We start from the raw sequence: 23,795 nt of genomic DNA, 5'->3' as shown, positions 1-23,795 counted from the left end.
TACATATCAACCAACACAATGCTCCTGTGGAAAAAAAAATCGGGAGATTTTACTGCGTCTTATTAACGCAGTCTACTTTCTAGGAAAACAAGAATTGGCTTTTCGGGATCATAATGAGAGTGTGGAATCAGACAATAGAGGAAATTATATTGAATATTTAAGTTCCTTAAGTGAATTTGACCATTTACTGGCCAATCATCTTGAGAGTTCAACAGTATTTCGTGGTACTTCTCCCGCAATTCATAATGACTTAATATTTGCTATAAGTGGGGTTATGATAAAGAACATAAAATCTGAAATAGAAGAAGCACCTTTTATGGCCATTGTTGTTGATGAAACAAGTGACTGCTCTAATCAGAGTCAATTGTCCACTGTTTTAAGATACGTCGATAGTACTGCCAATGTTCAAGAACGGTTTATAGGATTCACAAATGTCAGTTCGGGCAAAACTGCTGCTGCTTGGTTTCAGCATGTGGAAGGTGTTATAGCAGAATACAATGTCGGCCATAAGTTAATTGCACAGACATACGATGGTGCTTCAGTTATGGCGGGAAATATTAATGGCTTAAAAACAAAAGTTCAAGGAAAGTATCCTCAAGCACTATTTGTCCATTGTTACAGCCATGTTCTCAATTTAGTTTTGCAACAAACTACTTCATCCATTCCAGAATGCCGCATTTTTTTTTCAAAACACTGTCGGGTTTAGCTGCATTTTTCTCATCATCTCCTAAAAGATCAGAAAAACTCAAGAATTTATGAAAAAGAAACTCCCAAAAGTAGCACCAACTAGATGCAATTTTACATCTCGGCTTGTAAATACAGTAAAGGAATACAGAGAACAACTGACTGCTTTCTTTGAAAATATCATTTGTAATGACTCTGAAGAAAACAGGGTTGATGATGTAATTGTGCAGGCTCAAGGATATTTGTATTTTTTCACACAGTTTCAGAATATATTTCTTCTTGAAGTCTATGCTAGAGTGTTCGCACATACAGATGTGCTCTACAATATTCTTCAGACAAAAAGTCTAGACATAGCATACTGCTTGCAAGAGGTATCAAAGTTAAAAAATACTATATTCGAGTTCAGACGTAGTGGGTTTCCGTCCATATGGAGTAATATGGAAAATGAAAATTCTTCAGCCAATACAATGGAACCACCATTAAAGCGAAGAAAAGGAGATGATGAATTGAAATACAGGCAGCTGTACTACAGCATACTAGATCGTATGCGCATGGAAATTACTGACAGATTTTCTGATTATGGAAAGCTTCAGTTCACATATCTTCTAGATTCTCAAAAATTTTCAGCTTATAGAGAAAACTTCCCGAATGAGGCACTAAACAAATTATTTCAGTCCTATAACAGTCACTTTGATCAAGTACGTTTGAAAAATGAATTAAGTGTAATATATTCAGCAGAAGTCTTTGATTTTTCGAACAAACCTATCCATGAAATATTATCTGCCATATATGAAAACCAGCTGAACCAAGTTATTCCTGAAGTCCTTAAATTGGCAACATTAATTGTGACAATACCAGCTACGTCAGCATCGGTAGAAAGAACATTTTCTGCGTTGAAGAGAATAAAATCCTACTGTAGATCAACTCATACACAAGAACGTTTATCCGGCTTGGCACTGATGTCCATTGAAAAGTCATTTCTACAGAAACTTCGCAAGCAGCCCAACTGTAATTTCAATGACAAAGTCATCAAAGTATTTTCGTCCCAATCAAGACGTCTGGAATTCATATATAAATAGGTAAGGAATTTTATTAAAGGGACTTTAAAATATATTTTGTGTAATAATAGGGTCAGTGGTAGCCCAGACCCTTAAACCAGTATACGCCACTGCATAAACATGCGTCCTGTTCTCAATATTTTCTAGCCCCTAATTTTCGATTAATTCACACACACCTAAACTGGGCTCTAACCTTAGAGAAAATGCCACTCCCTCTGCATGGGAAGCGTGCCCATATCATTTCAATTTCATTTACAATTATGTTTTTGTTTCAAAAGTGTGTTACAATGAATGTGGCATTCTACGCTATGATATTAGCTGTGAGTCTCCAAAAAAGCATGATGTGAAATCTCCAGAGTCTTTCATTCAGGAGAGAAGAATTCAAAACTAATACACCAGATGGTAACAGATACTAAGGAAGCTTTCATGCCCAGAAAATGGAATTTCGGAGCCAAAATTATACATCTCTTGCTAATGTGCAATTCTTCCTCTCCCCACCATGTTTGTAAAATACCTCTCAATGTTTATTTAGAAATATTATCCTCATTTTAAATTCCTGATTGAAGATATTTAAAGTCCTGTACGAAAATCAAATATCAGAATATATTCAAAACCGTTGTTTGCATTGTATTATTATTATTTTTTTTTTTAAGAATCTCTATTCAACACTGGATTAATTTTGATCTTCTCAAGAACTTCTGTTCATATTCATTACTTTTTGATATTTTCCTTCCAATCTCGATCAAAATGATAGACACAAAAATTAAAGGCATGCATTAGACTTATTCAATAGGCCTACATCACATCCGTTACATTAACAGTGCTAATACCAGTTACAAAATAAAAATTGCAGTTTTTTTAAGTTTAGAGTTTCTTGAAATAGCTGCTGTCTTAGCTTATCTCTTCCACTATAAAGAGGCTAAAATTCATTTAACTTATAACTTACATTGAAAATATGTAGAAATGTATACGGACAATATCGCTTTTTAATTGCTTGCCAGTAGGTACTGTGAATTCCAAAAATGCGTCCTTGTCACATTCGCTAAGAAAGAATGACTGAAAACTAATATAGGCCATTAAAAATGTTACGAAAAAAAAAATTATAATCGGAAAAAAAAGGGTTCACTATCCATGACTAGTTCAATGAAATACTTCCCTTTGTCACATTTCGTAACATAAAAACTCACAAGATTTAACTGTTTAAAGTATGTACGAGTACTTAAGAGAATTTCATTTCCAGCCATGCTCAGATAAAAAAAAAAAGATTGAAGGAATCATGTTAATGATGCATGACATATTAACATTACTGCAACTTGCCTCATTTGGCCTAGTGCAAATAACTAAGAGCTGTAAACTTCGACTTTCCAAAGTAAATTAACTAACATAAATAATATAATAACAATTTAACACGGATCTGTCAAAGTTTTGTAAATGCAGTTCTGTTCTTATGAACTATTCGACTCATTATCATTCATAAATATAAAAAGTGTCTTTTCGTAAGCATGATGATGCGCATTCGACAAACGCAGACAAATCTGCTCTTTTTAGTATTTTAAGATATAATTGTCAGTGAGGAATCCGTATACTGAAATTTTCGCACTGTAAATGATAACATTCTGCAAATCTGTCTTTCAGGTATAGCTCCCTGTGAAGCTGATTTGAATTTAATGAGCCGGTATTTGGTACGTTCCTGGGTAGGTCAGTCGGTAGAGCGTTGGTGCGCTCAGCCAAAAGGTCTCGGGTTCGATACCCAGCCCCGGAACAATTTTTCTCTTGAAATTATTGATATTAACATTACTCAATCGTTGACCAAAATATGCAAAATATTTTAGCATCGCAAAAAATGTGAACCAGTCAGATCTAGTTGTGATATTCCACAAAAAAAAAAATTTTTTTTTTCAATTTACTTATCAGCATGATATTTATTAATGTTATTGCGCCACAAGTATTGTTACAATTTGAAAACGTTATATTCTACAAAATATTTTTGCAATCACCAGCAAAAAGTAGCTTCTCAAACTAGCCTAATACTTTAAAGATGACACTACTTCAGAATTTAAATCACAATTACATTGCATGCACAATGTAACATCACATGTATTTTAGTTTCCTTTCCACAAAACATGAAAGTTAATATTGTTATCCAATATAAAATAATATTTATAAAGTCAAATATGTAGTTGTATTACATAAACTTTCCTATTGTTCAGAATTCTTACAATTACAGATTTGTTTCAAATCAGCTTTACGATGTCAAAATGATGGTGTTGTTAAGTATAACATCGGGGCGATTCATAAAACCTAAGCCACAATATTATAAGGAAGTAATGAAGTTCTGTGATAAAGTAACCATGCATCATATGGCTAATTGCTACAACATATTCGTAAAGAAGCTCACATAAGATGTGAAGTTAATAACGTCGAAATTCAGTGTAGTTCTAAACGACCCATTACTTCACTCCCCTGTAATCGGAAAATTGGATTCGACCAACCACGCCATGCAAACACTGTCTGGCGTTTCAATTGAACTTGTCATAGATAGATACTAATATATGCCGTTAGGAATATTGACTCACCCTCGTCTGAGTTTTCTCCATCCTCATCTTGCAGATACATTATATCTGAAATGCACAAATCTAGTAAGTAACTAAAAATACTACACAAAATTAGAAAATCATTTCTGTCTGGAACATACCACTCACCCGCCATCTTGAAACAATCTGTAAGTTTTCATGGAAAGCACGTGATTGGCTAAGCAATGCGCAGTATGCAAGTTCTGTCCTCTTATTGGTTAATTTAATTTCAGAATCCCATGTGCCACTGCCTTGTATGTGTACGTTCTGCCTATTCTGCTTACTTCTAAAGAAAAAATTAATACAAGATGGCAGCACAAATCAATATACAAATGAAATCACAAAATGATAATCATACATTAGGTCTTCAGGGGTACTGCCCTCACATTGTTGGGGCAAACAAGTGCTAAGGGCCTTAAGGATAAGGGAGTTATACCATATACATGCTAGTTTCAAAATTGAATTATGTTCATCTTTCCTCCTATTCCATCCTCCATTTCAATATCACGCACTCAATATTATTTTAACAAAACTGCTTAGGCGGGTGTAATAATCTATATTAAAACTTAAAATGTTCATTTGTTAATCTTGACTGTCAAATACGGATTAACTTCAAACCTTTTCTTCAATAAATTTTTGTAACTTCAACAACTCAAAGTAACTACTGTTCCGTGGCGACATAAGATTCCCATATAATACCGTAACAATTGCTCTAGTTGTAGATTATAATTAGTATGGTTGTCAACGTAATTACAATATGTTGGAAAAAGGAAACACCATGTGAAACAAATGAATAAGTAATGAGTAAATTCATCTACAAGTTGAACATAAAAATAAAACGCAAAATGTCATAAGTTATTCCAATTAGAAACAAAATAAATAAATACTACTTACGACTTTTAAGGGACCCGGAGGTTCGTTGCCACCCTCACATAAGCTTGCCGTCGTCCCTATCCTGTGCAAGATTAAGCCAATCTCTATCATCATATCCTACCTCCCGCAAATTCATTTTAATATTATCCTGTCATCTACGTCTCGAACTTCCCAAAGGTATTTTTCTCCTCCAGCCTCCCAACTAACACTCCATTATACATTTCTGGATTCGCTCATACATGCTACATGCCCTGCCCATCTCAAACGTCTGGATTTAATGTTCCTAATTATATTACTATAATTATTATTACATAATATAAATATTTGTATTGCTAAACCAATTTTTATCAAATATGCCACTCTAATTTTGCAGTGTACAGTATTGTGAACTTTAAAAGTAGACCTGCTGCAAGTCTTAAGAGCTGGCATACAATGTGGTGGCATTTCATACAGATAATTAAACAAATAAAATACTGTATATGAAAGGTATTGGAAAATAAAAATTATTCTCTTCTATTAAAAAAAAAAGGTTTTGACATATGACAATCATTCAGCCTTAATATTCTGTCTTGCTAATTGTTTTTTCTACACAAATTCTGTAAAGAATTCAATTTAAAACCATCTCTTACATGCGATATGACCATAAATGTTATAGCATGTACCTATACATAAAAACTTAACAAAAAGCATAGGGTATCTTATAATTAATAATTTTAATTAAACTGGGAAAAGTTCATAAAGACAATTGGGAACAAACTTTCGAACGAGACTCTATCCACAAAATAAAAAATTTCAATATAACTTTGTTTTCCCATTAGAAGAATCATCTGAACATTTCAGTACACTCATACCGATAAAAAAAAAATGTATTTATCGTGTATAACACAATGTAAAAATTGAGGTTTTTTCAAAAACAACTACTGTATGTCCAGAAACTGAATACGCTCAAACACAACTCAATAATGATCATTCAGACTTAAATTCAAAGAAAATACCCCCAGCCTTGTAGCAGTCGGATGCTTGGTAGTTCAGTTTAATTTGAAACGGTAGTTGTTGTACAGTTGTTTTATACCTAGGTGATTTCTATTTTAATATTTATTATAATGAGTAACAGTCGGAAAAAGCTAAGTGGTTCTCAATACCGGAAACACCTCTGATTGAGGTTCTGGCTGATACTCGTATATACAACTATTATCAGACAGTACATCTCACTTGATGATGTGTCAGAGGAAGAACTGCATCTGAAATCTGACTAGTGTAATATGTAGCTAGTCAGCGATGTATGCAATGGAGGGAGAAAGGAACTGGTCACCCTACCCCATTATCTCCTGGCCTAGTTGCCTTGATGGTGTCACTTGTGGGGTCCAGACCCGTCTTTAGACAGTTGACTAAACAACAACACTGGAAACTCGCAAAAGACAAGGCAATAAAAAAAAGAGAAAATTGTGAGAAAACGTGCAAAAATAAATATGCTATTTAAAAAACAAACACAGCCTCCTTGTTCCAGTTCGAGTCCAGATACATCAGAGTGTAATAATGTGGCAAACAGTAGGTACCAAAAATAGTGGAGCTTGTGGTTCATCCGAGTCAGGCGTTTCCGATATTAGAAACAGTAATAATAATGCGAAATCAATTATTTCAATTGATCCAAATGACGCATATAGGGTGAAATAAGGTGCGGAAACATTTTTCTCTGCCTGGAGGCGCCAAGTATCTAGATTCGCCCCTGGGTATCAGATAATTAATACTATATGGTGTTCAATTAATAACAATAAATTTAAAGCACAGAGTGACTGTCTGATATGAGTTAGGAATATAATTCAGATTTATATGCATTTATAAAGCTTGAAATATGCATACAAATGTGCTGTACGATATTCTGAAAATATGTAGGCCTACTACTGTACAATTTGCAATAAGTAAGTATCTGAAAAATACAGATTGACTATAAACAAAGCAAAGTCTTGTTTTTCTGTCTGTTCTGTTCACTTCCTTGTTATATCATAAGCAATAGAACAATAAGGCCAGATCCAGAACGCCTTAAAGCACTCCATGAGTTGCCTATACCTAAAGATATTCCTTCTTTGAGGAGAGCACTTGAAATGTTCTCCCACTATTCACATTTCATCCCTAAATTTTCTGGGAAAGTTCAGGTTCTAACACGGAAGCCCGGAAGCAATAGAAACTTTTGATTGCCTAAAGAGGGATGTAGCTAATGCAGTGGTATCCATTGTAGACCCAGAAGCTACCTTCACTGCCGAAACAAATGCTTCGGAGAAAGCTATAGCTGCAAAGCTTTCGCAAGAAGGTCGGCCAGTAGCATTTTTCTCCCATTCTCTCTGACTGAACAGTGATACACGGGAGTTGAAAAGGAAGCTTATGCTATCATCAAAGCCATACGTAAATTGAGACATTACTTTATGGGTCGTCACTTTCGATCAATTACAGACCAGAAATCTGTTTCTTTTATGTTTGACTCTCGAATTTCTGGAAAAGTGAAGAACGAAAAAATCTTAAGATGGTGATTAGAATTATCGTGCTACAACTATGAAATTATTTACAGACTTGGCAAAGAAAATTATGTCGTGAATGCATTTTCTCGCCAATGTTCTGCCATAAATGATGACTCTCTGAGAAGGTTGACTGAAATTCATAATCATTACGCCATCCAGGAGAAGCAAGAGTATACCACTGGCTAAGAAATAACAATTTACCCTATTCTCTTGAGGAAGTAAAAAGAGTAATTTCTTCATGTCTTACCTGCAAGGAGATCAAACCATATTTTTTTCAAGAATCAAGGTCAGCTCATTAAGGCTACGCAGCCATTTGAGCGCCTGGACATAGACTTCAAGTGACTATTACCATCTTGGTCTAAAAAGAAATACCTTTTGATTATTGTTGGCGAATTTTCTCGTTTTCCTTTCGCTTTCCCTTGCGTAGATTTATCTTCAGCTACCATTATATCAAAACTGAGGGAACTCTTTTCCACTTTTGGTACCCCTGCATTCATTCATTCTGACTGTGACACATCTTTTATGGTTGAAGAATTAAAACAGTTTTTAAATTCTTGTAGTGTCGCAACAAGTCGAACAACCCCTTATAACCATTAAGGAAATGACCAGGCAGAAAGATATGTCGGCACTGTGTAGAAAACCATTCAGTTGGTGATGAAGAGCCAGAAAAATGGGAACAAGCATTACCAGATGCTTTGAACTCAATGTGATCACTTCTGTGTACTTCAACAAATGAGACACCGCACGAATGTATGTTTAAGCATGTGTAAAGATCAAGCAATGGTACCTCTACTCCGACATGGCTGATGACACCTGGACCAGTTTTATTAAAATGAAATGTTTGCCACTCTACATATGAGTCTCTCGTGGATGAAGTAACCCTATTGGAAGAGAACTCTGAGTATGCATACATCAGATTGCCAAATGGACGAGAAACCACAGTCTTCACGAGACATTTGGCCCAAACAGGCGAACTACTCGAAGATTCAATTGAATCAGGAGATGAAAGTTCACCTGCCTCTGGGGATGTGGCCGATTTACAAGGATCTGAAACGGTCATTGTGCCACAACTCGGCAGAGAACCAGCACCCCCAATTCTTTGCGTTCAAGCATAGGCTTATCATTTAATTGGAAATTTTCTTGCAGCTGAGAATATTTCAGTTCTTACAAGTATATTTCATTTTAGGCGCTGACCAATTGTCTGTTAGGTCTAATATAGTATCAATCTTAGAAGTAGAATTAACTGAACAAATCAAGAAAGTACTGCATGATAATAACAGTTAAATTCTTAGTTTTAAATACAACTTTCAAAATGATTCAGGAGCAAACGACTTACAACATACAAACAGCTATTATTCACTAAGTAATTAGAAAACTGTATTTAGATTTAAGTCAATATTTATTTCCAACAAGTGCAGCGAAGCGCACGGGTATGGCTGGTTAGGAAATATATAATGAATAAAGTATTTGCTTGTTATAACCTTCACAAGAGACCTGGAACACATTCAATGTCTGAAACAAGAACTGGGGTCTCTTTTAAAGAATAAATTAACCTGAACTAAGATTCTGATTCCTTACCTTTTTCTCCACTTCTTGGTACCATACAAGTCACCATTGAAACACCTTCACTGGCGCTATGGAAGGAAATAACAAATACCAAGCAACTATGAGCGTATTTAATGAATGGTTCACATTAAAAGCTCTATACAAGGGAGTAAAAACAAAAATCACAAACTCAGAAAGATTCAGCTGACAATGGAAGATAATCTATTTATGGTGAAGGATGATTATACTAGATGAAGAAATTATGACCAATTGTAAGGTGTACGAAACCAAATACTTACTGGCAAACTTCTACTTTTTCATTTTAGTCACCATGTAGTCTTTTAGACACAAAGAGTGCATGAAAACATTACCTGATATGCATAAAAAAACCAACAGTAATGTTTTCTTCTCTTTATAACATTTACCAGTTTCTCAATATTTCTCCAGGATCAAACTATGTTCTCTAAGACAGCTAACGTCAAAATTTCCTGCTATCATGTTATGTTATTCTACTACCTCTTTTCGCTTCTGTATGGCGTAGTTCTTGTTCGTTGTTTATTCTATACATATAATTTAACCATTTTTTTCGATAATGATCTGCAAGTTAATTTAAAGTTGTGCTTACAGTATGGTTGCTATAATGAAGAAACACGTAAACAAGACATGATCGATATATCTTTCGATTGACAACAGGAAACATGAATTTTTAAGAAACTTATAATGTATTTAATACAGACACTAAAATAGTTTATTTACAATACACATTACATCAATATCACTTCAATCATAGCGTCCTACCCAAGAGCAGGTCTTTTGCTGCAAACTCAGCATTCTCCAGTCTTTCCTATTTTCTGTCTTCCTCTTGGTCTCTCCATATGATTCATATAGCTTAATGTAGTCCACTATTTGATATCTTCTTCTGCCCCGAACCCTTGTCCCATTCATCATTCCTTTCATCCTTCAGCAGGCAGTTTCTTCTTAGCCAGTGACTCAACTAATTCCTCTCTTCCTGATCAGTGTAAGCATTATTTTTTCTTCACCTATTCTTTTCAACCAGTTTCGTTTCTTATTCTGTCTATTTCACATGCTTCATCCTTCTCCATATCCACATTTCAAATGTTTTTAGTCACTTCTCTTCACTTCGTCGTAATATCCATGTTTCTGCCCCATATAATGCTACACTGCACACAAAGCACTTCACTAGTCTCTTCTTTAGTTCTTTTTCAAGAGGTCTGCAGAAGATGCTCCTTTTTACATTAAAAGCTTCCTTTGCCATTGCTATTCTCCTTCAATACTGGTGTCACTAATTTACTTTTATTTTAGTGGCAGACCATTCAAGTTTATGTATTACCATTAAAGTATCACTCAAACTTCTCAGAAATGTGAACAGAAAAAAAAAAAAAAAAAAAAAAAAAGGAATTTGTTTCTGAATGGCCTCGTGAAATTCACTGCAATTCACATTTTTCATATTATACTGTATCTGCAGAATTGTATTTACTGACTTAAGTTCCTTTCTTCTGTCCACTGAGCATTCATTATAGAAAGTACTCTCTGAGCATTGGCATTAAGCCCAGAGACAGAGAAATAAAATTCTATAATTTTCAGAAATTCTGAGTGCTGCTTCACAGAAACACAGCTGTGATAAAAATTTAGCCAAATTTTGAGTGAAAGCATATCTTTAGAATGTTCCTCTTTCTTGTCAGATAGGAAAGATTTCAATTTGATCACTTGGCCAAAGAGATGGCTCTCATTCAGTTCGCAAGATCTATTATCTTACATCAACTTGAGTGTCATTGCGACAATAACCCATAAATTATTGGGCATTTTTCAGATTTCTGTCTGACTGCATTCAAAATCGCGGACAACTGTCTTTTTGGCCCAGACTTCCTTCTTACACTATAAAATGACAGACTGTCAGCGAAATCTGCAGCATAATAGCAACTCTAGTTTACAGTAGTGTATAATGACTATATTTATAACTACCTCACGCACATATAACCGGCACACCTACATGGACAAGATCATGCGCACAATAATTCATATTTGTTATATATTGTGTCGTTTATTCACTGCTCAGTGTCCCGCCCAAGGTTCAAAGAGAGGTGACAACCCAAAATACGAGGGGGATCCAGGAAATAACGACCGTTTTGTTGTAATAATTAAAAAAAATATATTTATTTGAAAAAAAACAAAGTCTGTTACATAACTGAAGCTTCCTTTACTTCTCTACATAATCACCACCTACATTTAAACATTTGTCGTATCTGTTCACTAGCTTTAGAATTCCCGTGTTATACTCCTCTGCCGCCAGTTCATTAAGCCAGGTGTTCACTGTCTTCTTCAACTCTTCATCACTCCCAAAACGTGTACCACCCAGAAAGTCTTTCAGCTTAGTGAAAAGGTGAAAATCGCTAGGAGCAAGGTCTGGACTACAGGGCGGATGATCAAAGATTTCCCAATCGAATTGATCCAGCAATTCTCGCGTTGAAGCAGCAGTGTGCGGGCGGGCGTTGTCGTGAAGAAGCACAACTCCTCTCGAAAGCATTCCTCGCCTCTTGTTTTGGATGGCTCGCCGTAGTTTTCGTAAAGTCTCACAATAACGATTTGCATTGATCGTAGTGCCTTTTGGCATGAAATCCAGCAAAAGAACACCTTTGCGATCCCAAAAGACAGTAGCCATGACTTTTTGTGTTGAGAGAGTCTGTTTGAATTTACTCGGTTTCTTGGGTGGTGAGGGATGATGCCACTGACATGATTGGCGCTTGGTCTCTGGGGTGTTGTGAGACACCCAGGTCTCATCACCAGTCACAATTTCATCAAGAAAGGCGTCTCCATCTGTGTGATATCGCATCAAGAATGTCAATGCTGAGGCCATTGTCTGAGTTCTGTGTTGGTCACTCAGTTGCCGAGGAACCCATCGTGCACAGATTTTGTGGTAGCCAAGATGTTGCGACACAATTTCATCAAGCAAAGAACGAGAAATGTCAGGAAAGGCAATATGCAATTCGTCGAGTGATGTGCGCCTGTCTTGCAAGATTCTGTCGTTCACTTTAGTCTTCAGGTCTTCTGTGATGAGTGATGGGCGTCCAGGTCGAGTTTCATCGTGGACATTTGTTCGCCCATTGTTGAACATTTCGCACCATTTTCTCACATTTCTTTCATTCATTACAGTATCACCATACACTTCTTTCAATTGCAGGTTTCAAATGTCGGGCATTCAAAAATCGAATCACACTCCTCACCTCACAGTCGGCGGGATTATCAATCACGTCGGTCATTTTGAAGTAACACAAAATGCACAATGGCGACTTGTTGCAACCAGTACTCACAACATTATGAGAACACATGTTAAGGAAGCCAGTTGACCTTCAAACAAGGAAGGGGAGTCAGCTGCGTGGCGGGTATGCGCGAATGGTCGTTATTTCCTGGATCCCCCTCGTACATTACAGTTGTAGCATTGCTATCCCATTTATTACACTTCATGAAGAAATACGAGTAGTATAGAGGTAACAGATCATGCCTCACCTTTGTTCCCCACAAATTTCTCTTGAACATACCGACATTAAATTTAAGCCTGGGTCTTCAGCATGGAATGTTGACTCACTCGTATTTGCCTGCCTCTGTGTGCAACCTTCATTTATTTGTGATCTGATAATGAATATACGAAATGAAGAACAGCTCAAATGTTGCAACCAGATTAAACATAGAACAGGACAGAGGATGGTAAAATTTGAATTTTTTTTTTCCTAATCGAAGCATGATTATTTTTGTATGTAGAAATATCAATGCTGCAACAAGTTAAATTCGAAATTAATTTCTGAAAAATAAAAAATTGCATTTCATATTTTGAAAAAAATACCAGGATACAGTAATTCACTAAAAATGGATACATCTCCGCCATTTTAAAGATGAATTCAAAATGTCTATGACAAACTACAACAAACACAAATTTTAAAATATCTGAGCACAATTTATTTTCGTAATGGCTTTTAAAATTTAAAATAAACAAGTATATTTGAAGAATGAATTTTATAAATGACTTCTTTTGAAATATTGAGGCACATTTTTCAAATGCAACAAATCAACTAATTGTACCAAATATCATGAATATAGCATTAATAGTTCCCAAGATTATATAAGCTCTTGTATGGAACCAAGCCAAAAAATTAAAGTTACGGGAAATTGCAACCAAAGTTTAGTGTCATTACAAAACTCTGTGGACCAGAACTTTAAAAATGCCGTCATAGCAGCTGGCAAGACCAGAAATGCTCATTAAATTTTATGTTATGTATTTTTCATATATCAAATAGTAGTTTAAAGGAAAAATTATTTTTTGCAAAAATAAATAAATAAAGTTACGGGAAACTGCAATCAAAGCATAGTCATTTAAAAACCTTGTGCACCAGAGTTTTAAAATGGAGTGTGTCATACCAGCTAACAAAGATATAAATGTGCATTAAATTTTATGTAATGTATTTTTCATATATCAAAGAGTATTTTAAAAGTTTTCTTTCCTTAATTTTACTAGTATTTTACCATATTTAATCATTCTCTCTCCCTAACACCAAAAGTATTACATATTCTCCTGAGAGTTACATTTTCAGTTCTTTTAATTTAAATTCATAGTGAAAATATTAAACCATAACTAAATACAGAATTTCATTCAACATTAGAAGATGTTAGTAGGTCTAATGTATCGTAAGTTCTTCTAAATAACATTACTTACTTACTTACTTGCAAATGGTTTTTAGAGAACCCAGAGGTTCATTGCCATCCTCACATCAGCCCACCATCGGTCCCTATCCTGTGCAAGATTAATCCAGTCCCTACCATCATATCCCACCTCCCTCAAATCCATTTTAATATTTTCCTCCCATCTCGGCCTCCCTAAAGGTCTTTTTCTCTCTGGCCTCATAACTAACACTCTATATGCATTTCTGGATTCGCCCATACGTGCTACTTGCCCTGCCCTGCTCAAACGTCTGGATTTAATGTTCCTAATTATGTCAGGTGAAGAATACAATGCGTGCAGTTCTGCATTGTGCAACTTTCTCCATTCTTCTGTAACTTCATCCCTCTTAGCCCAAAAAATTTTCCTAAACACCTTAACCTCTGATTCTATCTCAAAGTAAAGTCAAGTTTCACAATCATACAGAACAACCGGTGATGTAACTGTTTTATAAATTCTAATTTTAAACTTTTTTGTGAGCAGACTGAATGACAAAATTTTCTCAACCAAATAATAACAGGCATGTCCCATATTTATTCTGCATTTAATTTCCTCCCGAGTGTCATTTATATTTGTTACTGTTGCTCCAAGATATATGAATTTTTCCACCTCTTCAAAGAATAATTTCCGACTTCACTATTTCCATTTCGTACAATGTTTTGGTCAAGAGACATAATCATATACTTTGTCTTTTCGGGATTTACTTCCAAACCTATCTCCTTGCTTGCTTCAAGTCAAGTAAAATTTTTCCTAATAGTTTGTGGATTTTCTTCTAACATATTCACGTCATCCGCATAGACAAGAAGCTGATGTAACCCGTTCAATTCCAAACCTTCTCTGTTATCCTGGACTTTGCTAATGGCATATTCTAGAACGAAGTTAAAAAGTACAGGTGATAGTGCACCTCCTTGCTTTAGCCCACAGTGAATTGGAAAAGCATCAGACAGAAACTGGCCTATATGGACTCTGCTGCACATTTCACTGAGATACATTTTAATCAATCAAATCAGTTTCTTGGGAATACCAAATTCAATAAGAATATTATATAAAACTTCCCTCTTAACCGAATTATATGGCTTGGAAAAAAAAATAGTAAATTTAGTGAAAGGAAGTAATTTCGGGTGTGATAAAAAAAGTAACGAAGAAACACATTGTGATGCTGGAAAGAGGGCATAGCTGTAACAATTTCAGTATCAGAGAAATTCAGATGACATAAAAGAAAACAATATTTGATGCATGAATAGCCACTATGGTACTTCCTTTCTACCTGATTTATGTCCCTTGTGTTGCCAAGGAATAAGAACAGGTAAAAACTGAATTTTGGTCAACCCTCAGTTTCACCTACTTGAGGAAGGGCAGAATAAAATCCTAAATAGCAGTTTCAATGCATTCCTACGAAATGACGATGTTTGTATCACACATACATTACTTAAACTGAACTTTTTTCAACACGAGTAAAAGTAAACAAAGGTACGATAAGATAAGATACGACATTCAGTACTTACACTAGGGCTGCGGGCTCTTACTACTTTGCAAACAAAGTTTTATTTCTCGTAAAAGAGTCACGCATTGTCTCTTGATCAACAAGACTGAATGCAACAACTCATAAAATGGTTTCGGCTCTATAAATTTAAATAATTTACCACATATGATAAGGTTTCAGGATGATTTCATATTGAAAAATTGCGCTAAATGCACAAGCACACACAACTGCAAATACAAACACACAATGCACAAATATGCATAAATACAGAGTACATAAGCATACATGCTTGTACACAGTAGTCTAATTCATCTCAAAGTTATTAGGCCGATCTGCTCTGAATTCTGACGTGAATACGTCTATAAGTTCAGTCCACCTATCAGCAATATGCGGAACCCGAATCACGCAAGTGAAGTGGGTAGGAATTAGATACACACACTATTCTATTTCTAATACAGTTTTGCTATTTAAGAAAATCGGTATATAAAATATTAAAAGGTATTAATTGTAATAAGATTCTAAGTATATTACTTACTTGTCAAGTACTTGACAGCACTACTGTGGAAACAAATGCCTCTTCCAGCCATCTGAGAAGTTGTAAAACTGATATTCAACCAAGCATAATACAAAGAGAGAATCTTAATAGTTTCTACAGCAGTTATCAATAATTAGCTTACAAATGCCATTTCTGGATAGTTCTGTCTAGTTTTCAAATTATATATAGTGATAAAACGAGAATACATTTGCGACTACTTCTACAGTGAAATAAAGTTTTTATATTGTTAAGAAGAATGGCAAGTTGTAGCCGATTTAAGTGAACACCATATTTTAACGTTTTGATGGCTACTTCATTCACATGGAACTCTCTGCATCATAATCCACAGTTAATTTCCGATTTACCACGCAAATCGTCTGTAGCTGCATTTAGATTGGCAACAGGCCATGATTGTTTGGCCAAACACCTGCATAGAATTGGAATATATCAGTCCCCTAACTGCCCATTGTGCAACTCAAACCAAGAAATGGATTCGGAACACCTCAAAATCTGTGCTTCAGTGGCTGACCATGATAATATCTTTGAAAAATATTGGCGTGCAAGAGGTCAAATGACTTTGTCAAACGCCTGGCATTAAAAAACAACAACAACATATTGTTGAGGAAATGTTACAAAGTAATTCGTGGAGATATAAAGTCGTAAATTTTTTTTGTTCGAAGGAGTTTTTGACTGGGGACACAAATCTAAAGAAAATAATTAATTTTCTTGAAATAATATGGTTGGTTGGTTGCTAATGCATGGCTTGTTGGACAACTTCCACTTGCCATCTTGCATCCCAGTAGCATGAAGTTACGTCTAATGTATTCCCAAGGGCACTCCATTGTAGGGGGTGACTTCTGTCCATCACAGAATTTATGCATTATGCATCCTGAAATAATATTCTTGGAACATCTGACCTGTACTAGTTTACTTGACACATATGAGCTATTCCATCTCAAATCGACCGAAATATAGAGAAAATTGACCTTACAATTTCTAAATACAATGAAACTTTTTTTGTACGTAGAGAACTGTGATACAATGCTTTGTGCAAAGTTTGAGGCATCAGAACTTCATAGTGTTTAAATTTAAAATATTTAAATTTATCGTGTTTTCATAAAATTAGCAACTTTAAACTGTTGTAGCTCCGAAACCCTTTCACCCAATGTTCAAAATCATGGTTTATTTTGATGATGAGAAATTAAAGTTTATATTGACATATAAACAGATTTTCTTACTTTTTATGGAAATGGAGAAATTTAGATTTTTCCTCATTAAGATGCCTTTGGCTAGGAAAAAATATTTAAAAAATATATAGTTAGATTCCACTTTGAAAGTACAAATAAACACATATTTTTTACTGATGGTATGTTGATAAGAAAATACTGAAAATATCAAATAAAGAAAATAAATAGTACGCACGTGAGCTGACTGTGAGACGGGAGGTAGCCGAGACAACCAAGGCCAGGAGACAAACACGTGATGTGTCGTCTAGCAGTCATGGCTGTGCTAGCTTTATCACAGGTTTTCATAAACACAGGAGTAAAATGACGCCCAACACTCGCTTATCTTCAGTTCTCGGCCAGTGCGTGCAGTACTGCGCCATTCAAGTCCAGGCGTGTGAAAATAATCTATTTAATACCCTTGATACTTATTGCCGTAGCACTAAGCAAACAATGCTGAATCCCTCTTAATAATGCAAGGTTTTTTCTCAATATTTTTTACATTTTTACAAATGGCCAAAAAGCCTAAAACTAAAATCAGATTATCTGTCTCTCTCTGTGTACAATAAAAATAAGGATTACTTCTTAACATAACCTACCAAATGTCAGCTTCAAAATAAGCTCTCGTTCAATGTTCTGCAGTAAATGGTTCCAGAGTTCTGAGCGCTGAAAGAGGCTTGTTTTTATAAAATACGCTAAATTTGTCACTCAATAATACGAAAACCGTTTGACTTTCGATAGTATATTTTTGAAAATGCACTCCCCTCACCACCTTGTATAAGTAGGGAAAAAATTAGAGTATAAAAAAATGCGAGGTTTTTTACTGATCGATTTCATATGGAATAGCCCATATGATCCTTATATTGTGTTACTCTTTCCTAGGAAGAAAAATTGCTGAAGCTGATTTTGACCAAGTTGCTGTAGTGTGTTACAGGAAGTGCAAAGAAAGCTTCCCCATTTTACTGATGCACAGAGAACAATATTCGGTCCTTGTGCAGCCATGCTTGTTACAGGGCTGCTATGAACCACCTAATGCTGATTACAGGATGCATTTGAAAGCGCGGTCTTGAGCTGTTCGTAATGATCAGGGGCGTATTTTGCGGGCTACCAGGGCTACCGGCGGTAGCCCAAGGAAATTACAAAAGAAAAAGTTTATAATATAACATAATGTAATAATTTTGTATTATTAGTTTTACCATAGTAATTAAAATTAAAGTAATTGTTAGATATATTTTGTGTAATAATAGGGTCAGCGGTAGCCCAAACCCTTTAACCAGTATACGCCTCTGGAGTGTACTGTGCAAAACGGGTAGAGGCTATCATGTGCATTAAATAATCTGCATTTTATATAGTTCAAGTGCTTTTGTTGGATATCAGAGTTCTGTATAACATTCTGTGTACTATATATATATATATTTTTTTTTAAATAATGTATTCACATTGACATGTATACTATAATAAAATACAAATAAATTGAATAATTAAATGAAGAAAATTTCATCTAAATAAGAGGACCCGGGAAAGGATGCAAGAATACTTGTAGCATTACCGCGCTGAATGGCGATACCAATGAGCTGACGTAGATATTGACTGCTTCGAGGATCCCCAGAAAGCTGCACTAAACTTCTGCCTATGGTGGAGATGAGAGCTTTGGCTTCACTACACCATGATCCAAACGTTTCAACCGCAAAGACAGATGAGGTTGAAGACAGATGAGAAGGGGCCAGTGTATCCACATATGTGGAATCCCAAATTAAGGATTTGCCTACACGCCACGGGACTAGAGTCAGACCATCGGGTTTCTCGCAGTCTGAACGGCTGATCCCGGAAGGTTCTAAGATGGATGGAATCCCTGAGGATGTTAATGCTCTTTTAATGATGTCATTGAACGATGAATGACGAGAGAGACGCCCCTTACTCATGACACAACTTAAGGCATGGTGGCCATAAGAATCTACAATATTGCCACAGATACATTTATGAATGTGACAGATTTTGCAACCGAGGCGTAAAGCCACGGAAACTTTAAAGGATCTGGGATCCATAAGGGTACCGATGTTAGGGGAAGGAATTGCATGAAGCCAAGATCCTGAAACATTTTGTTGGAGAGCCAAAAAACGAGCACGATCTGTATCTGAAGAAAAAGATGACTAAAGGGACTCCTTAACAAGAGAGATTAGTATTTCATCCCAATTCTTTTGAACAGCTGGAAAAGACAGAGGATCAGAGTTATTGGAAACCTCACCCCATCGAACTAAAGCCTCCTACACAAAAGGGGTCTGAACCAAATCACTGTAAGAGGGAAAAATAGATTTGATTCGGTCCAAAACCCCGTGCGCAGAAGCTAAAAATGTCGGCGTACAAATATCACTCAATTTTCTAATACCTAACCCACCAAATTTAATAGGTAGAAAAGCCTGAATCCAACTGCAATCACTAACTGTGTACTTAACAATGTCCCCACTTTCCTTTAAATTAGGAAGTGCTAAAACGTTACACAGTCAAACTCGGGAAGTTATTTATAACATTTACAAATTTATGAAAAAAAAAAACGAAGTAAGATCGCTCGTAATATAACAGATATATATAGATTAAAATAAACCGACCATAGCACCCCAGTTATCGGAATATTTTAATAAAATCACACAGTATTAGTGTTTTATTACAACGGCACATATCAATTACTACACGATTACATATTTCTTATAACATCTTTGTTATTTCAGTCAGTGTTTTCATATGTAAAAAAAATTGTGCTTCTGTATTATCAACAATGTTATGTTATTAGTTATTCTACAACAAGGTTCACGTTACGTTACACGCACTGTGATAAATCTCACTCGAAACATTGTCAAGCCAGCAGGCGACTGAGAACTGTCAACAACTTACCAATCGAATCGAAGCGAAGCTGAGCACACCCAAATGTTGCCGAAAGTTTGCACAGCTTTCTGTAGTAAGCTCTTCTTGCATCTACTCTACCCTTTCCTCCCAAGGTCAGATCTTTTGCTGCAAACCCAGCATTCTCCAATTTTCCCTCTTTCCAGCCTTCCACTTACTCTCTGCATATGAACCATATATCTTAATGTTGTTCATCATTTGATATCTTTTTCTGCCCCAAACTTTTCTCGTGTACACCATTCCTTCCAGTACAACCCTTCAGTAAGCAGTTTCTTCTTATCTAGTGACCCAGACAACTTATTTTTCTCTTTCTGGTCAGTTTCAGCATTATTCTTTCTTCATCCACTCTTTATAGTACAGCTCCATTTCTTATTTTGTCTGTGCGTTTCACATTCTTCTCCATATCCAGATTTCAAATACTTCTAGAAGTTTCTCTTCACTTCGTCGTAATACCCATGTTTCTTCCCCAAACAATGACACACTCCATACAAAGCACTTCACTAGTCTCTTCCATGGTTCTTTTTCCAGAGGTTCGCAAAAGATGCTCCTTTTTTCTATTAAAAGCTTCCTTTGCCAATTTCTAACCTCCTTTAGAATTCCTGACAGTAGCTCATGTTACTACTTACAGTAACCCCAAATATAGATTGACAAATCGAACTGAAACCCTGACCGAGTTACTATGTGAGCACTGGCTGTCTCAGGGGGGAGCAAGTGAGAAAGCACGGGGGGAAGGGAGAGAGCACTTGCACTATGTACTTGCAGGTCCACTCACAGTTTGTCAAACCTGCTAACAAAAGCATTAAAAGGTTGACTAGTTGCCTGCAATGCTAGCATAATGGAACCTTCCTAGCCGACAGTCGAGGCAAAAATGAAGAATCGTTATTGTGGTAATACTGGAGAGTGGTTCTTCTATTGGTCGCGATGCCCACACACACCCTCTCAGATATTTACGTGGTGATTGGTGACTGAATGACGAGGAGCGAGGGAGAGAGAAGAAAGAAAGAGAGAGATTCCAGAAGTTGGCGTGTTTTACAGGGTTTCACTTGAAGTTGTCACTATATTTGAAGCTGTCCACTTGCTTACTGCCTCATTTAGAATTCGCACGTTTACCTTCTTTATTTTTTTCCGACAACCATGATCTTGGTCGTTTGCATTTATCTTCATCACATACTGCTCACAGCTGTCATTTAGCAGGAGCATAATCTCCTCTTAGTACCTTCTCCTCTTCTGCTAATAACAGCAAATCTTATGCACTTTATTATTCTTCCTTCTACTATCACTCCTTCTAAGTTCTGAAAAGAGTCCTTTCAAATATAAGACTGTTTCTTTTGAAAATGACTGTAATCAAATATACAATTTCCAGTTGAAATGAATAGAAAAAAAAAGTTTCGAAGAAATTCTTGCACTAATACAGAACGACAGTTGTAGAAAATATATATTGTGTGGATTCAGCTCAAACTTAAAATAGTTCTGAATCTTTCAACCACTTACTCTGTCACAAATATTATAATACATTTTAAAATTAGGCTATAAGCAAAATCAGATGCATTGGGTTGGACCACAGGGCATAAGAAAAGAGATGAAGGGAAATTCTTGAGAGAAATGGAAAAAAAACTGGATGCCAGTAGAGAAGAATTGGAAAAGGTCAGGACCAACTCTTGTCGATGATGATGATGATGATGATGATGATGATGATGATGATGATGGGGATGATGGTGATGATGATGGGGATGATGGTGATGATTGATACTGATGATGATGATATAAAACTTCAAAGTAAAATTTTAGTTGAAAAACAGAACTGTCTCTTGTGCAAGGCTACCTTATAATTACTGGTTAACACACCAGTATTCCATATACGAATCAGTAGATCCAGTTTCAGCAATCTCTCTGCACTGTAAAAAACAAAAGACACTACATCTGTTCTACAGTGAAACAATTAATTACATACAACCTCAACTGCAGTCATTTTATTAAATTGTACCGTAATATTCATTAATGGAGGCTTCTGTAAAGCTTCCATCATATTAGTGACATAACTTGTCTCAAAGTCATACAACACAAAATGACGTTGTAAAGTTTAATTTGTTTTTACAGATACAATATATTTCCAAAGCTTCCTTAACAATAATGACATTCCAGTGTACAAGTGAACCCCAATTGCTTTGCATACAACACTGAGCAGTTAACACATAATTTACTTTTGGAAATATTGTATTCCTTTTATATCAACTATTCATAAAGCACTTCAATGCTTTATTAATGAATTAAAACTTCCCTGTCAAACAAAGCGTTTGCCTTCAAAACCTCAAGTTGTGTGATTTGAGAGACACACTGATAAGCAATTCTCTCGCAAATAAATGCTATAAAAAGGAAAATGTAATTATATTATTTATTTATCCTGCAATAGCTATTCTGTATATATAGCAGATGAGAAAATCACACAGTCGAAGTTATAAAATAAAATACTGAAAGCATTGCGATAATAGTAACATTCAACTTTTGCACATTTTCTGTATCACTAGAGTCAAATGTTGGAATGAAGGCAGGTGCCTTACAAGCAAAGTGATATGCTGGGCAATCTATTTCAGTAAGTTAAAGATTCTATCAACAAAAGATTAGTATATATTGTTAATATGAGATTTTTATGTAGTTATTTATTTTTTGTTATGTAATACAGTAACAAGATAAGGAGAAAAGCAATGTCTTCACAGTAAAATAAGAGAAACTGTGTATAAAGCCAACTTGGAACAGAAGTTCCTCATGTAAGTAGAGAAAGAAACCTAACTCCTCTCTAAAAGCAAGGCAGTGTTACCACACAGCAGAAGAGGACGATCAGATAATGCGAGAATTATGCTGATATTGCCCAAAAAGTCACAAAGAGGCAACATCTAACTTTATACAAGGGCTATTCATTAAGTAACTTCTGTTTTCTTACAGAGCAAGCAGTAATCAACATAGCGACGCTATTTTTACAATAAATGTTGCGTGAGTTCGCTTCGAGCAATGGTACAGAGATGATCGTGCAGCTGTTACTCACAGCGATACATGTGTTCAAAATCTGTGCTCTAATTGAGAATCTCGCCAGCTGTGATATACACTCGGTGATACAATTTCTTGTGGTGAAAACTGTAAAACAGCTGAAATCCATCATGTTGCGCTCTGAGGTGGCTTTCTGCACAACAACGCCTACCCACATACTGCACAGCATACTGTGTCGAACTGCAAAATTTCAAATGGAAAGTGTTTGCTCAAACTCCATACAGTCCTGACTTGGCGCCTAGTGATCACCGTTTTTTCATGCTTACGAAGAAGTGGCTTGCATTGCAGTGCTTTGACGATGACGAAGAGTTGTAGTCCAGCACCACAGGTGGTTTCAGTCACAGGCGGGAAACTTCTATGACTGCGGTATTAAAAATCTCGTTAAACGCTATGATAAGTGTCTCAATTTAGCAGGAAACTACGTAGAAAAATAATTCAAAGTTTGCAGTTTCGAACTGTGCTGGCCCGGATGGCTCAAGCGGTAGGGGCACGGCATGTATCTATCGCTTGGTCCGAAGGGTTGTGGGTTCGAGTCCCGCCTCGGGCATGGGTGTTGTGTTTGTATTAGTGTAAGTAAAACAAAGGAAACAAAGATAATTTTGGTAAACGGCCTCTGGCTGGTCAAGGAAAAAAAAAAAA

General features: G+C 35.9%; 1 protein-coding gene across 2 annotated transcripts in view; it reads right to left on the bottom strand.

Annotated features, from left to right (window-relative positions):
• The window catches only part of LOC138706642 (serine/threonine-protein phosphatase 4 regulatory subunit 1-like), a 439,770-nt gene extending 435,246 nt beyond the window's left edge, over positions 1-4,524 (bottom strand). The window contains exons 1-2 of one of the 2 annotated variants that reach the window (XM_069836179.1): positions 4,445-4,524; positions 4,319-4,363 (exon numbers count right to left, since the gene is read on the bottom strand). In XM_069836179.1, coding sequence (XP_069692280.1) covers positions 4,319-4,363; positions 4,445-4,451 — 52 coding nt within the window. In that variant the 5' untranslated portion in view covers positions 4,452-4,524. Of the gene's footprint in view, positions 1-4,318; positions 4,364-4,437 lie in introns of both variants that reach the window. The other variant, XM_069836180.1, reaches the window with a different exon arrangement.
• Positions 4,525-23,795: the final 19,271 nt, after the last annotated feature.

Source organism: Periplaneta americana, chromosome 9 (genome assembly GCF_040183065.1).
Source record: "Periplaneta americana isolate PAMFEO1 chromosome 9, P.americana_PAMFEO1_priV1, whole genome shotgun sequence".
Classification (NCBI taxonomy): Eukaryota; Metazoa; Arthropoda; class Insecta; order Blattodea; family Blattidae; genus Periplaneta; species Periplaneta americana.
This window is presented reverse-complemented; position numbering and strand designations above follow the sequence as displayed.